This window comes from Nematolebias whitei, chromosome 16, assembly GCF_014905685.2.
Source record: "Nematolebias whitei isolate Nwh7 chromosome 16, NemWhi1, whole genome shotgun sequence".
NCBI lineage: Eukaryota > Metazoa > Chordata > Actinopteri > Cyprinodontiformes > Rivulidae > Nematolebias > Nematolebias whitei.
In genome coordinates, this window is record NC_056513.1 from 41,011,285 (window position 1) to 41,027,726 (window position 16,442).

At 44.0% G+C, this 16,442-nt stretch overlaps 2 protein-coding genes across 2 annotated transcripts in view; both read right to left on the bottom strand.

Annotated features, from left to right (window-relative positions):
* usp34 (ubiquitin specific peptidase 34) overlaps window positions 1–1,067 on the bottom strand; it is a gene marked incomplete in the record, with an annotated part of 140,740 nt that extends 139,673 nt beyond the window's left edge. Inside the window, 1 exon segment of the mRNA XM_037689997.1 lies at window positions 753–1,067. Within this exon segment, the coding sequence (XP_037545925.1) occupies window positions 753–795 (43 nt within the window).
* A 2,880-nt stretch (window positions 1,068–3,947) lies between these two features.
* The window catches only part of xpo1a (exportin 1 (CRM1 homolog, yeast) a), a 38,126-nt gene continuing 25,631 nt past the window's right edge, over window positions 3,948–16,442 (bottom strand). The window contains exons 20-21 of the mRNA XM_037689898.1: window positions 13,306–13,395; window positions 3,948–4,362 (exon numbers count right to left, since the gene is read on the bottom strand). Of these exons, the coding sequence (XP_037545826.1) occupies window positions 4,216–4,362; window positions 13,306–13,395 (237 nt within the window). The 3' untranslated portion in view covers window positions 3,948–4,215. The remainder of the gene's footprint in view (window positions 4,363–13,305; window positions 13,396–16,442) is intronic.

A 16,442-nucleotide genomic window follows, 5' to 3' on the forward strand; every position in this document is an offset into this window, starting at 1 on the left:
CTTACCTAGCTTAGCTGCATCTAGCTCAGCTGCGGCTAGCTCAGCTGTGGCTAGCTTACCTAGCTCAGCTGCGGCTAGCTCAGCTGCGGCTAGCTTCCGTTCACACACAGGCTCCGATCAAAATGTCTGCTCGCATGTTCGTGTCAGCGCTCCCAACACGCACGGGGTCACGGAGGAAGAGTGGGCCATTTTGAAAAGGCGAAGAGTTCGAGTGTAAAACAATGGTCGGCAGTGGACGTGGAGCCGTGACCTGACCAACACACCAAACAAAGTCAGGCTAGCTGCACGGCTAACAGAGCAGCTAGCTCCTAGCTGAGCAGCAGACACCACTCGTGCTCCTCTGGCTCCTCCATCTCTCCTCCATCCCTCCTCCATCCCCGCCGTGCCGACATGTTCTCCTCACGCCCGTCACGTCACACACAGCTTCATTTTAGTGCTGTGGAAAGGACATTTGTTTGGGGCGTTTGGCAGAGAGGCCCAGAAATGGCATCAGCCTGACCGAAGACAGCCCGACACGAAACAAGTGTCACCGACAACCCGACTTGTTTAGCCACAACGTGCTCCCGTGTGCACGTTTGGGGTTTACAAAAGACTCCCATGGAAGTGCGAACTAAGGAAAACAAAGGCTACAAGTTATATTTAGCTAGTGGCCGAGCTAACATGCGTCCACCAAGCTTCAGTGAGCACCGACGCTAAACGTGAAGCAGCTAAACCAGCACAGTCTGATGGAAATTCAAGGTTTATTTACTTACTTTCGTTTAAAACCTCCACCAGTTCAGCGCAGTTTTCACACATTGTTCATGGAGAAGAAATCTGAGAGCAGCAACTCAAACCATTGCAAAACTGCTGCGACTTGTTTGGGGGATGTTGAAAAGGCCCAGTGAAGGGGATGATACAAAGGTTACTCCACTAAATGAAACCTGACGAACTGCGAGGTGGAGGACGAGATTTACATCCAAGCGAAGATGGTGGTCACCAAAAGGTGAAGAGGCACTGAAGGATAAAAGTCTATCATCAATCTGAGCGTTACCAGAGCTTTGAAACAGCAGCCATGATGAAAGAGGAGGGGAGGGGAGTCGACACAGGATGTCGGCTGCGTTCGGCATTTTCCGTAACGACCTTCGGCTGTTCGTGTTTCTCCGTAAAGACTTTCGGCTGTTCGTGTTTCTCCGTAAAGACCTTCGGCTGTTCGTGTTTCTCCGCTTGTCTCGCGATAATTTACAAACGAGGTCTCAAGGGCAAACGAGTAGAAAAAAGAAAAAATGACCACCTCAGCACAAACATAGAGATCATATAAATATCATATAAATATCATATCGATCGTGTTTATAGGATATCTATGATCACTAACCATCGTATTATAGGCAATTGTTTAATTTAAATAAGATGCTTTTCATAATTTATCGTTCTTGAAATAAATGAAATGGAACAAAAAAATAAGTTATGATTTACGAAGCCACTAGTCCCCAAGGGTTCGGATCCTAAACCATAAATAAATAAAACATGATGTAAATTAAAAATAAACAGTACTCACAAATATGTCATCCATCCATTACCTTTTACGCCCTTATGTAACACTGCATCATTTTCCTCAATTAATAAATGCCCAAGGATAATATTTGTCTCATGTGTTTAACTGGATTCTCTTTATCTACATGTGTGAAACTGATATTTATCATACCAATTTATTTATATAGCACTTAAAACAGCAACAAGGCCAACCAAAGTGATGTACAATAGAAACAAACAAGCACAGTGGACAGGAAAACATAAAATAAAAATATAGATACAAATAGCAACAGATAATGACTGAATGGCCAACACTGTAGACTACAGACAGGATCAAATCACACCGTGTCAAAGGCAAGGGAATAAAAGTGTGTTTTCAGGCGAGACCTAAAAACAGTGAGAGTGGGAGCGAGCCTGACACGCAATGGCAACTCATTCCAAAGTCTTGGACCTGCAACAGAGAAAGCCCTGTCACCTCTGAGCTTACGACAGGTTTCTGGAACTGAAAGGAGCCTCTGGTCTGCTGACCTGAGAGAGCAAGGTGGGACATATGGCTGCAGAAGATCAGTGAGATAGGATGGGGCAGAACTGTTCAGTGATTTAAAAACATACAGGAGTATTTTGAACTGGATCCGAAGGTGAACCAGTAGCCAGTGTAGGGAGGCCAGAACTGGTGTAATGTGCTCTCTATGGCCTGTACCAGTTAAAAATCGGGCTGCAGCATTTTGGACCAATTGTAGACGAGCAATGGAGGTTTGATTGATTCCAAACAGAAGAACATTGCAGTCATCGAGCCTGGATGTTATGAACGCATGGATCACTGTCTCAAGATTCTTTTTTGGATAAAATGGGCTTCAGCTTAGACAGCCAACTCAGCTGAAAAAAAACAGGATTTAACAATCATGTTTACGTGACTGTTCATGTTTCAAGGAAAGGTCCATTATCACTCCCAGATTAGTGACCCTTTGTTTCTCTTAACGGGGCTAGAGAGGAAAGGTCAATGTCATGGTTCATGACTGTGCCACTGGGATGGAACAGCAGGACTTCAGACTTCTTCTCATTGAAGCTTAAGAAGTTTAAAGCCATCCAGTCCCGGATGTCAGCCAGGCAGTCAAGAAGAGGCTGAATAGAGCGTGTGCCTCTGTGCCTCAGGAGGAAGTAAATTTGATAGTCATCGGTGTATAAATGAAAGGGTATGTTGTGTTTGCGGAAAATAGCACCTAGTGGCAGCAGGTATAAAATAAAAGAAGGGGACCGAGGATGGACCCCTGCGGTAACCCCCATTGAAGCGCTGCAGATGCTGACATGTAATCTTTGATGACACAAAAGGTTGTCAGAGGTAGAACCTAAACCATTTGAGGGCTGACCCTGTGATGCCCACCCACTGCTCTAGCCTAGCAGTGAGGATCCCATGGTCGAGTGCCATAAGCACATGTAAAGTCCAATAGGACAAGCAGAATCACCTGCGTCTGTGGCTAGGAAAACGTCGTTAAAACCTTCGGTAGAGCAGTTTCAGTGCTGTGGAGAGAATTTTGAAGCCAGATTGGAATAACTCTAGACAGCGTGATCCTCCAAGAAACATTTCAACTGAGACTCAACTAATTTTTCCATTGGTTTAGAGGTGAATGGGAGTCTGGAGACAGGCCGGAAGTTGTCGGAGGGGTCAAGGTTAGGTTTTTTTCCAGGAGAGGTCATATTTATGAAGAAATATAGAAAACTAAAGGCTTCACAAACTTTCAAACACAAATGTGCTTAACCCTTGCAAGTGAAAACATTTTAGGTGTCCTTTGCTTAATATTAATTAAACACCACACTAGTCCGGTCTCCCTGAAACTTTAATTAAGCAAACATGTAATAAACAAAGTTTATATGACAACAATCATTTTGTTTAATGGAACATTTTACAAGTACTTATTACATAAATAACCTCGAAGGGGAACTGACTGCCTTCAGATAAAGATCTACTAAAACTTAAAGGTCATCTTAAGTGTGATTCTAATCACGATCATAATGAACACAGTGATACGGATGTTTTGTAAAAATAGCCAACTTTATATTGTCAGAGTACTCAAAGGTTTACAAACAGGACGAGGATTTACACAGCTTTCAATTTCATTCAAAAGCTGAGCAACTCACTTAGTGAGCCGGAGCCCAAACATCCCCTTACCCTCAAAAACCAACACAGTAAGCACACAAAGGTCAACTAAACAAAAGGAAGTACAAACCAATCCTTGACATCACATTCATCCTTTTCAGTGCACACGGCACCTCAGAAACCAGAGCAATCTGCCAGGAACACTGCAAATCCTTCAAACATTATATTACATATTAACAAAGATGTCATTTTAGTAAGGTGAAGGAGGATTAAAACTTAATTTGAAACTTTACGCAGAAGTAAAAGAACCGTATTGCCAGACATAAAGCTTTAATACCAAATGAGTAACAAAAGATTGCATGTTACACACAAACAAACCAATCTTTGTATAAAATGAATGTAAAGAAACAAAAGCTGGGTCTAAACCACGAGGGAGGGCGGATCTCATTTACATATACACATTGATTTGGTCGACGTACAACCGAGCGTCACGGTCCTTCCTATGGCCCCAAGATGTCTTCTCTACGCCACTCTCACACCAACGCACTAGAAACAAAACATGGAAGCATCCTCTCATTTTAGGGGTGAAGGTTACAGTTGCTGCAGTCACTTCAGTCGCACATCTCTTCGGGCAGCTCGTGGGGGTTGAGGATACCCGGCACAGACATCTGGAGCTTGTGCTTCTCCTCCTGGGCTTGGCGAAGAGCCGCCTCTCTCTCCTCCAGGAAAAGATCTGTAGTGTCCTCACCAGCAAACTCCTGCAGGAGAAGAACAGCACAAGTTCAGCAGTCATGAAGCGAAGAGCTTCTTTTAGCTGGATGGATCTCTGCGCTCTGATTTGAGTCCACATGGACTCAACCTCACAGACTCGATTCATCTGGTTCTGATGCAAGCTCTACCAGATCAAACACTTTGACTTGACAGATCCACAGTTTGATCATTCATTGGCATCCTGTTTAACAATCCTCACAAACACGATTAAGTATGAGTGATCCACAAACTACATGTTGGTGTAGACACAAAGAAGTAAAAACTTGATTCACACAAACCAGTCCAGAGGTCTGTGCAGATTCATGTTGGTCAGCCGTCTGGAGTGCAGCACTCGATACGTTCAGCTGAGAAGGGCCATGAAGAATGCCGCTCCATTAGGCAGACCTCACAATGCAACTACCGGAATTTACAGACTAAAAGCTGCTACTTTTTTCACACGCTTCGGACCCCATGGCTTATACAATGCTGCCACTAATTTATGGATTTCTTTTTTGGACGGGCTTGTGGTTACCCGATCTGTTGCGGAACCCGATCTGTTGCGGAACCCGATCTGTAGTGAAGCTCATTTGCGCATGCACTAAAAGGAATACTTCCGGGTTGCACAGACCGACGTTCAATATGCTAGATTAAGGAAAATGTACTGGTATAATTCTGTTTATGAATAAGAATCGTCTTAATTTACTTAGAAAAGTAACACGGTGCTCACATAGCTGCCTAATACAAGTCTCTCTTGGGGGGTGGGTCCTGGTGACTCAATAAGACTCCGGTAAAAAAAATCTGACCAATGAAATGACCCAACAGGTCACCATGGGGAGTGGGGAAACTGCATCTCAACAGAGTATTCACAGCCACTCGACATCAGTGTGAATCGTGCATTAACTCTGAGCTCAGTGGGAAACTTGGATGACTGACGGCAAGAAATCGTTCACCAGAACTGGCCACACGTGCAGAGCAACGTTTGCTCCAGTCTGCCAGCTGATCCCGACAGCGGAGCAGGGTAAAACCCTCGGATGTTGAATAAGGACGCAGATCCGCTTGCTGCCAGGACGGGCCTGATTGATGCCAGATCGCCGGCTAATAAAACTTTATCATCGGGGATTTCTTTTTATATCAGGGATTAGATCGTGGACCAGGTGAGTCCAGCGTTTTGATGGAACTTTTACTGCAGGATTGCTGCTATTTTAATTCCCCACAGACGTCTGGTTGAGGAGGAGGAATAGTACCCGTTGTTAAAAGTTGTTTTGACTGTAAACAGCTGCCTCCATCTTCATTCAGCAGCTTTGAGCCCGTCTGAACTCGGCTCCTCCCACATTGTGCTGTGTGTGGTGGTCTATCCACCTCAAGTACAATAATGATTTTATAAATGATTCTTCAGACTTTTGGGCTGAAATTATGCCAAAGTATGACCGAGTCCTTATAGTTGGTGATTTTAATATCCATGTGTGTTGTCCTGCTGTACCCATGGTGCAGTTCTTTTTAAACAGCATTGACTCTTAATCTTGTGCAGGCTGTGACTGGTCCTACATATGAACATGGACACACTTTGGACCTGGTTTTATCTTGTGCTTTACCCGTTTTTAATGTAGTGACTATTGTTAGATGGCTTCTTTTACTCCTCTCTTATCTAGAATATGTATAAAAGACAGGGTTTTCTCTACATGTAATTAATCGTGGCGCACCGCCATGGTAAAATACAAGTTGCCACACCTTCAGAATAAAGGTTTATATAGAACTGTAATAAATTTCAATATCACGAAACGTTAAAATTTACTTTATTTTGAAAAGCCAACCCTGCTGGCTCCTGCTGCCTGCGAACCACAGCACCGCTCTGTGACACTAGAGACGAGTCGACGGGAGAGAAAAGGTGAAGGTTAGCTTAGCAGGTGGCAGGTGCTCATCTCTTCGGGAAGTTTTGTTGTCGGGGTTGGGGGGGAGAGACACTCCCGTGTTGCGTGTTAGCTTACAGCTACATTAGCTGTTGATCGGCGGGTGTGTGCGTGTCAGGATGTGAGAGAGAAACAGAGCGCATAGCATCTTAACTAGTGTCCGTGTTGTGCGCGGCGAGATGTTGCCTTCAGATTAGAAAAGTTCAGCTGATGGAGTTCTAGAGAACACCTTGAAGGAGAAAGATGGTGTTAGGCAGAAAGAAGCCAAGTGACAAGTTTTATGGAAAGTAAAACAGTTAAAATCAGTGATTGGGAAGGAACAGTGGGAATGAAAACAGGAGAAGAAGAAGGTGGACGTTATTCCCAGAGGATTGTGAAGGAAAGAGGAATAAAAGTTATGAAGTGCAGAAATTGTGGAAGCAAAGAAGGAACCTGTAAATTATTTTGTTTTAATAATTACATGCAGGTTGACAAAAAAGTGACTAAAATGATTGTTTTTTGTCACGTGCTCGGCACAGTGTAATTTAATGTTGTGAAGCTGCATGACCCCAGGTCATTTTCTGTTAGGAGTCTACCACTAAATCAGAAAAGAGCAAAAAGCCCTGAGTTCACTGCTGCTGGTGATTAAAATGTTCACTGGGTAAAGTTTATATTATTTAAACATGCAGTTCAGTGTCACCACTGCTCAGTACAACGGGATGTTGTGTTAGAAATAAAAAAAAATTAACAAAAAGTCTAGTGTAACCTAAAGTCATTGTTTGCGATAAATTGTTTCACATTAATATCTTAGTCATCGGAGTGAGTTTATAAACAGGATGATGCAGATATGGACTAGTTGAACGAGGCGTCTCTAAAATATCTTGATGCATGATCAATAATTTCAACTATTTTTTAAATCCGTCCAGAGCACCTGACTTTATTTTGTTGATGTCTCTAAAATAATTGTTGAATCAAGTGTTTACAAGCGTAGGTAAACGTAGATGTTTAACAACCTGTTAAAATAAATCAGAATCAGAAAATGGCATCTTTTTATTCAAAAATTTTTTGAAGAGGACCCCCGCCCCGCAGGCAGGCAGGCAGCCCACCACCAGTTAAAATGAATCCTAGAGGAACCCCTGTCAGAATACCAGTAGAATCACTCAGTCCACCAGCGAACAGCAAGCAGAGCTCTTACTATCAATTACTAGGTTGATGGTCCTCACATGTCGGTACTGGTTCTGGTTAGCAGAAACTGGTTGATGAGGCTACTGGACTGAGTTTTTATCACGTCCTCAGACTGAAGAAGTCTTTTGAACAAAAGATAAAACGTTTCAACAAAGAAGAATCTGTTCAGAAGACCTCACTTAACCTGGTTAGATAATCTACCTGGATTATTGAGCAGCATCAGATCAACTCTTCATGATGCTGCTCGTTTAAAAAGGTTTATTCTTGTAACATTTCAGAAAAAACATGTATATTTTGAATTTGTTGTTAATCTGTTATGATTGTGGTTTTGACTTTGAAGGAATTTATTTTCTCTCTAAAATAAACTAAAAACATTTTGTCCTGGCAAACAGCTTTGGTTTCATATTTGATGTGTTCATGTTTGTTATTAGAAATACTTTAATTGTTAGAAGAACACTGCTGTTAGAAAGTGTCTTTGTAATGTAGTGAACATTGTTTATAGAAAACAGTTCCTTAAAAATGTTCTAAACATCTTTAAGTCATAATTTAATTTTGTGCAAACTAATCAGATTAATCGCAAAATATTTGAGATTAATTGTGATTGAAATTTGAATCTTTGCCCAGCACTAATTTTTATATTTTATTTTGACAAACTTCATGCTGCTGAATAACATTTTCCTTTGACAGAACTGGGAGCTCATATGACCCAACCCTCTAAAGCCCCCAAGTATACTGCCGCGCACGTCCATACGCAGAGGTACGCGCAAAGGTACGCACGTCCGTACGCATGTGGAGGTACGAGCGTACCCCCCAGGGTATGTCCGTGCAAAGCTCACATTTTTACGACCACATACACGTACGCGGTGTCGCACAATAAACTGCCCAGCGACGGACTGTTTTGTTTGCGACACCAATGTATTAAATTCCTTCTTCATCTCTGATCTGGCCTTTTCTTTTGTTTTTTTGCCAAGAGGCAGTGATCTCTTCCTCCTCCACTGATGCCATGACTGAAATGGTGAGAAATTAAGGAGCTGGGCGCCGCGAGCGAATTAAACTCACGTCCAGCGTGGCTGTGGGAGGGTCTGGAGATTTCCTGGTGGGCTGGTCTGATGTGTGGACTGTAGAGCCAGCGCTCCCTGTTTTTTTTTTTTTAAATCTTTTTATTAACAACATATAAACACAGAACACCGCTGCGGCTGAGGCTGCCAGCTCTTTTTTCCCCCGACCTGTCAATCAATCCAGTAGGCGTGTCAGCAAATGACCAATCGGCGACCTCAATTTGTCCCGAAGGTTAACGCCCCTCGTCTGTTAAGCTGCACTGCAGCTGCTTGGGGTGTACGCTGGAGTATGAACCCTCGGCGTACAGTACACGTGTTCACGCGGACGTACGCGGGAGTATACTGGGGCTTTAGGGCGAGCTTTGGTGACACAGAGTGAATGCCCTCAAGTAACCACATGTACAAAAGTCTTTTGCTCAGGGTTTCAAATTCCCTACCATAACTCCACCCACTCTCATCATGTGACCAGAAGTCTAACCTCGATGACCAATGAGGTTTACTGAGGTATATAGCACCTTGCAGATGTTGGATGCTGCAGATGTTGGATGCTGTCTATCATGGTGTACTAAGATTCAGAACTGGTTGTAACTACCGTACCCACCACTGCACCCAGTATTCACTGGTTAACTGGTCACCATTAACTTCACACAGCCTCTCCCACTGGTACATTTTCATCTTTAAATCACTTCCTGGTCTGCTGCCTTCATACATCTCCTCCTACATGTCTCTGTGTGAGTGCAGCTACAGCGTGCGCTCTCAGGACATTATTACCTGCAGTGTTCCCTCAGTGAGGACTGAACTAGACAAAAGGACCTTCTCCTACTCCGCTCCTGTTTCCTGGAATATCTTGTAAAAAGATCTGCAGCTCTCGACCTTTGACCTCTCTAAGTGGCTTTAAACATCTGTTCAGTTCATGTGAAAAACCAACGCAGACGTGTTCCTGTTTTTAGCATTTTACATCGCTTTACATTCTAGACGTTTTTGTTTTTTAAAATACCATTTGCTTCATTTACCCTTCTCAATTTGTTTGCTTTCTTTTATGATTGTCTACTGTTGTCTTTGTTGTTGACTGTTGTCATCACTCTGTTAAAATCAGGTCTCTCTTGTAAATGAGCTCCTGAGGCTCAATGGGACTAAACTGTATAAATACCATATTGTTACCATAGTTTGCGCCTCATGCACAGACCTGTTCATCTGCAGCAATAATGGAAACGGCACAAAGAGTTTCTTATGATGCAGCTTTCATGTTAAAAGTGATTGATCCGGCTGTGGAAGAAGGAAACAGCTGCTGCCTTTAAGCTTTGCATCAATGGGTCGATGGTCAGGTATTGGGGACACAAGGCAGTCAAGTCTGATACAAATTTTAATAAAAGTTTTTAAATTCTTTGTGCAACATTTTTCTGTATACGGTGAATGTGTGTTTAAATATCTATTTCATTTAAACTTGCATCGAGCATGGAGAGGAGACAACATGAGGGCTCCTTCTCCTCCACTTCCATCACAAGAGCTCAGCGGAGAAGTCAGATTTATTTTTAAAGCAGCCAGTCAAAACTGATACATATTTAAGTCAAAGTTAAAAAAGTATTTCTGTGTACGGTAACCATGTGTTTAAATACCAATATCTCATTTAAGCTCATCCGAATGCGTGAAACTGAGTGGAGGAGACAAGGGGAGGGAGGAGTTCTTCCCATTTCTCGGGGCTCTGCTGAGCAGAAATCACGTCAAATTTATTTAAAAAGTACATTTAAAAACAGCAGCTGTTACCAAAAGTGTTTAACAATAAAAATCAATGGTACTAATTTAATAAGTAAAGTACCATGTGTTGGCATCATTGTATGTTCTAGGGCTGCAACAACGAATCAATAAAATGATGAAAATCCATGATTAAAAGAGTTGGTAACGAATTTCATTATCGATTCATTGTGTCACGCGATTAAGAGTCTCTCACGGCGCTGCGGAGCCGTTTTGTTCACCTGCAGAGCATCGTCAACCATTACTTCATATATTTACTTTAGTCAGTCAATGCTGACTGACTAAAGTAAAAAAATAAAATTAAAATACAAAAACTCTGCAGCGCAAGTTGAACAGAGCGAGGGGGAAGCAGAGGCTGTTTTCAAAGGAAATTAAGTACGTTTTACAAATGACCGACAAAGAGAAAACTGTGGGAGCTCTTGATGCTTCACAAAGATAAAAACTGCGCAACATGCAGCTTTGAAAAGTGACAACACGGAGAACCACGCTGATGAAACGTAAACATGACGGAGTCGTAAACTAACTTCACCGCCGTGTGGATGAAGGATCAGAAGCAGGTAAGTCTCTACAATATCATACATTTGTTCTGTTTCCGGCTACAGAAGCTGTTGGGACATGGAATGTCATGTCTCTGGTGGGGAAGGAGTCCGTGCTGGTGTGTGAGGTTGAGAGGTTCTGGCTAGAAATAGTTGGACTCACCTCAACACATGGCTCTGGAACCAGTTTCCTTGAGAGGGGTTGGACACTCTTCCACTCTGGAGTTGCCCCTGGTGAGAGGTGCTGAGCAGGAGTGGGCATACTTGTTGCCCCCAATCTTGGTGCCTGTACATTGGGGTTCACCCCGGTGAATGAGAGGGTGGCCTCTCTCCGCCTATGTGTGGGGGGACAGGTTCCAACTGTCGTTTGTGCTTATGCACCAAACAGCAGTTCAGATTACCCACCCTTTTTAGAGTCCTTGGAGGGGGTACTGGAGACTGCACCTCACGGGGACTCCCTTGTTCTGCTGCGGGACTTCAACACTCACGTGGGCAATGACAGCGAGACCTGGAGGGGTGTGGTTGGGAGGATTGGCCCCCCTGATCTGAACCAGAGTGGTGTTCTGTTGTTGGACTTCTGTGCTCATCATGGATTGTCCATAACAAACACCATGTCCAGGCATAAAGGTGTCCATATGTGCTCTTGGCACCAGGACACCCTAGGCCACAGTTCGATGATCGACTTTGTTGTTGTCTCATCTGAACTGCGGCCACATGTCATGGACACTCGGGTGAAGAGAGGGGCGGAGCTGTCCACTGACCACTACATGGTGGTGAGTTGGCTCTGATGGTGGGGGAGGATGCCGGTCAGACCTGGCAGGCCCAAACGTATTGTGAGGATCTGATGGGACGGAGCTTTAACTCCCACCTCCGGGAGAACTTAGAACATGTTCCGGGGGAGGTAGGGGACATTGAGTCTGAGTGGGCCATGTTCCGTGCCTCTATTGTCGAGGCGGCTTACCGGAGCTGTGGCCGCAGGGTTGTCGGTGCCTGTCGCGGCAGCAGCCCTCGAACCCGGTGGTGGACACCGGCGGTGAGGGATGCTGTCAGGCTGAAGAAGGAGTCCTATCGGGCATTTTTGGCCTGTGGGACCCCAGAAGCAGCTGATGAGCACTGGCAGTCCAAGCGGCATGTGGCTCGGGTGGTCGCTGAAGCAAATACTCAGGCATGGAAGTAGTTCGAAGAGGCCATGGCGAATGACTTCCGCACGGCTTCAAGGCGATTCTGGTCCACCATCCGGCGTCTCAGGGTGGGGAAGTGGTACGCCACCAACACCGTTTATAGTGGGGGTGGTGCGTTGCTGACCTCAACTTGGGATGTCGTGGGTCGGTGGGCAGAATACTTCGAAGATCTCTTCAATCCCACTGGCACGTCTTCCACAGAGGAAGTGGAACCTGGGGACTTTGGGTCGGGCTCTCCAATCTCTTTTTAACCACCAAGGTAGTTAAAAAACTCCTCGATGGCAGGATGGGGGGCTAACCGCAGTAATGCTGTGTCTGAAGTAAAATCACAGTTGTCAGATTTAATCATTACTTTTTTTGAGTTGAAAACTGCGTAAGCGGTGGTAAAGTCTTTTCTTTAAGAGCCAAGTAGCGAAGCTACAAGCTAACTGCGGCCGGCTTGCCGTAGTGTTGCCGAATTCTGACGCATGTGCAAAACGCTGAGTTCCGTCAAAAGTTAGTTTTCCATCGAAAGTTAAAGTAAGCGTTGGTCAGCTTTAGAGAAACCTGCTCTCTGATCTGTGAAAGAACGCTGTGTTGTGTGATTTTACTGCGAGACCCTCGGGTCAGAGCCACAGAGGAAACTGGTTGCGTTTGTTGTCAGCGAGTCGCCCACTAGAGGGTTGGAGGGTGAAGTGTTTCAGCGTGCACTTGCTGCTCTGTTGCTCTTCATTTCTTAAGTGAGACGACTGGAAACTGTTGAGAGTTAACAACATTCTTTTGTTTGAAACATATGGCTAAAACTTCATTTGATATATTTTGCACTGTTTTATAAGAAAGAAGCCTAATACTTGATTTCTTTATCATTTAAAACTCTCTGGACCTAGTGGTGGAATTTTCTTAATTGAGATTATTTTGTGGTCTAGCAGTTTTCAAAATTAACGATGGCCAAAGTACACCCTATGCTTTTTTTTTTCCATTCCTATTGAAAGTTTTATACCAAAAACATATTGTGATATATATTGTTATCGCCACCCTTCACAATACATATCGTGATATGAATTTTATGCCATATCGCACATCCCTAGTGTGAACCCTAAACTGGATCTGAATGTTCCGAGCTAGTCTCACCCCCACGTCTTGATTAAAGTGGCCTCGTTCAGGTTTACAGTCAAAGCTGTCCCGTTTGCAGTTAAAATAACAAAATCTAAATAAAACTTGGTTAAGTTTTACTGAAACTTCAACAGCTTGTTGTGAGGCCTACTGAGATGTTTATTTTAAAATATGAACTGTGAAAAAGATGCATTGAATCAGCTCTTAAAAACTAACAGCTTCCTGTCTACACTGTGGCTGTAACATCGTTTGCTTGCTCACCTTGATCTGCACAAGGAAATCTCTCAGGTGTTCCTTGAATGCTGGGATGTCCTGGTTCAGGCTGAACAGACCCGTCACAAACACCTTCACCTGGGCACTGTAAAACAAGCCATTCAGGTTCAAACTAAAAACAACTTTATGATTTAGAAAATGCATTCTTTACACAATACACAAATATTTCTGCAATTTGACAACTCACGAAATTCAGTACAAGTTGTTTTTTAATGATGTGAACAAAGGATTTCCACTTGTTTGACTTCAGAACGTATTTTAACAGAAAGAGCAAAAACGACGGACATAAATATTAGAACATTTTTAGAGCAAGCCGTGGACTCAAACCTAGGACTAGGGAGCACAACCCAGTGTATCCATCGTGCTGGTCCCAAGCACGGGGAAATGGTGAGGGATGTGTCAGGAACAGCATCCGATGTTAAACACTTTTGCCAAAACCATAATGCGAGTTCATCAAAGCAAAACCATATCGGATCGTTTGAGGCCCGGATTAACAACGACCACCACCGGTGCTGTTGACAAACAGGGTGCCGGTAGAAATTGTGCTACTGTTAGTTGAAGACCACGAGGAGGGAAACGTGTCAGGAGACAGAGGAGAAGAGGAAAGTGAAGAATGTAGGACTGAGGGCTGCAACTCTAAATGTGGGGACAATGACAGGCAAAGGTAGAGGGCTGGCTGACATGATGCTGAGAAGGAAGGTAGATGTTTTATGTGTCCAAGAGACCAAGTGGAAGGGCAGCAAGGCTCGCAGCATTGGAGCAGGGTTCAAACCGTTTCACCATGGTGTGGATAGAAAGAGGAATGGAGTAGGGGTGGTCCTGAAGGAGGAGTTGGTAAAGAATGTAGTAGAGGTGAAAAGAGTTGTCAGATAAGGTGATGTGCCTGAAGGTAGAAGTAGAAGGTTTGGTGCTAAACATGGTCAGTGGTTATGCTTAAGCAGCCCGATTTTTGACCAGTACAGGCAAAAGAGAGCACATTACACCAGTTTTGGCCTCCCTGCACTGGTTACCGGTTCACCTTAGAATCCAGTTCAAAATACTCATGTATGTCTACAAATCGCATAACAGCCCCACCCCCCCACCATCTCTCTGATCTGCTACAACCGTATGTCCCACCATGCCCCCTGAGGTCAGCGGACCAGTTGCTCCTCACAGTTCCAGGAACTCGTCTTAAGCGCAGAGGTGACAGGGCCTTCTCTGTAGCAGGACCAAGACTTTGGAACGAGTTACCTCTGTTTGTCAGACAGGACCCCTCCCTCTCGGTTTTCAAGTTCCGCTTAAAAACTCACTACTATTCAGTAGCTTTCAACACCAGATGATCTGTGTTTTGATCCTGTATGCTCCACACTGGTTAGTCGTCATTATCTGCATCGTTTTTATGTCTATATTCTGATTTACCTCATTTTGTATTTTGCTTTGTGTGTTACCTGTTGTTTTGTCTGTACAGCACTTTGGTTGGCCTTGTTGCTGTTTTAAGTGCTTTATAAATAAAATGGTATGGTATGGTAAGCTCCACAGGTTGGATGTGATGTGGAGGAGAAAGATACATTTTGTAAAGATCTGGATGAAGTGATAGAGAGTATTCCCAGGGAGGAGAGAGTGGTGATGGGAGCAGACCTGAATGGACATGTTGGTGAAGGAAACAGAGGATGAGGAAGTGATGGGTAGGTTTGGTGTCAATGAAAGAAACCAGGAAGGACAGATGGTGGTGGATTTCACCAATAGAATGGAAATGGCTGTAGTCAACACCTATTTCAAAAAGAGGGAGGAGCATAGAGTGACCTATAAGAGTGGAGGAAGGAGTACGCAGGTCGACTACATTCTGTGTAGAAGAGGAAACCTGAGGGAGATTGGAGACTGTAAGGTTGTGGCAGGGGAGAGCGTGGCCAGACAGCATTGGATGGTTGTGTGTAGAATGACTGTTGTTGTGAAGAAGAGAAAAAAAGAGTCAAATCAGAGAAGAAGATCAAATGGTGGAAGATGAAGAAGGAAGAATGTTGTGATAAATTCAGAGAGGAGCTGTTAAAGGCTCTGGGTGGTAAGAAAGAGCTTCCAGATGACTGGGCTACTACAGCAACAGTAATTAGAGAGACAGGTAGGAAGGTACTTGGTGTGTCATCTGGACAGAGAATGGATGATAAGGAAACCTGGTGGTGGAATAGGGAAGCGCAGGAAGATGTTCAAAGAAAGAGGTTAGCCAAGAAGAAATATGACAGAGAGAGGACTGAAGAGAGGAGACAGGAATATAAGGAGATGGGACGTAGAGCAGAGAGAGAGGTAGCTAAGACAAAGCAGAAGGGGTATGATGAGTTGTATGGGAGACTGGACACTAAAGAGGGTGAGAAGGACTTGTACCGATTGGCAAGACAGAGGGATCAGGCTGGAAAGGATGTGCAGCAGGTTAGGCTTATTAAAGATAGGAATGGTAATGTTCTAACAAGTGAGGAGAGTGTGACGGGAAGATGGAAGGAGTACTTTGAGGAGCTAATGAATGAAGAGAATGAAAGAGAAAGAAGAGTAGAGGTCATAGAAACTGTGGACCAGGAAGTGGGAAAGATTAGTGAGGGGGAAGTCCAGAAAGCTCTGAAAAGACTGAAGAAGAGGAAGGCAGTAGGACCTGATGACATACCAGTGGAGGTTTGGAAATGTCTTGGAGAGATGGCAGTGAGATTTTTGACTCAAATATTCAATGGCATATTTGAGGGTGAGAAAATGCCTGAGGAATGGAGAAGAAGTGCTGGTGCCCATTTTTAAGAACAAGGGTGATGTACAGAGTTGTAGCAACTACAGGGGAATTAAGTTGATGAGCCACATGATGAAGATCTGGGAGAGAGTTGTGGAAGCAAGACTTAGACCAGAAGTGACTATCTGTGAGCAGCAGGATGGTTTCATACTGAGAAAGAGCACCACAGATCCATCTTTGCTTTGAGGATGATGATGAAGAAGAACAGAGAGGGTCAGAAAGAACTCCATTGTGTCTTTGTGGATTTAGAAAAAGCATCTGACAGAGTGCTGAGGGAGGAGGTGTGGTGTTATATGAGGAAATCTGGAGCGGCAGAAAAGTATGTTAGACTGGTACAGGACATGTATGAGGACAGCAGGACATGTATGAGGACAGCAGGACA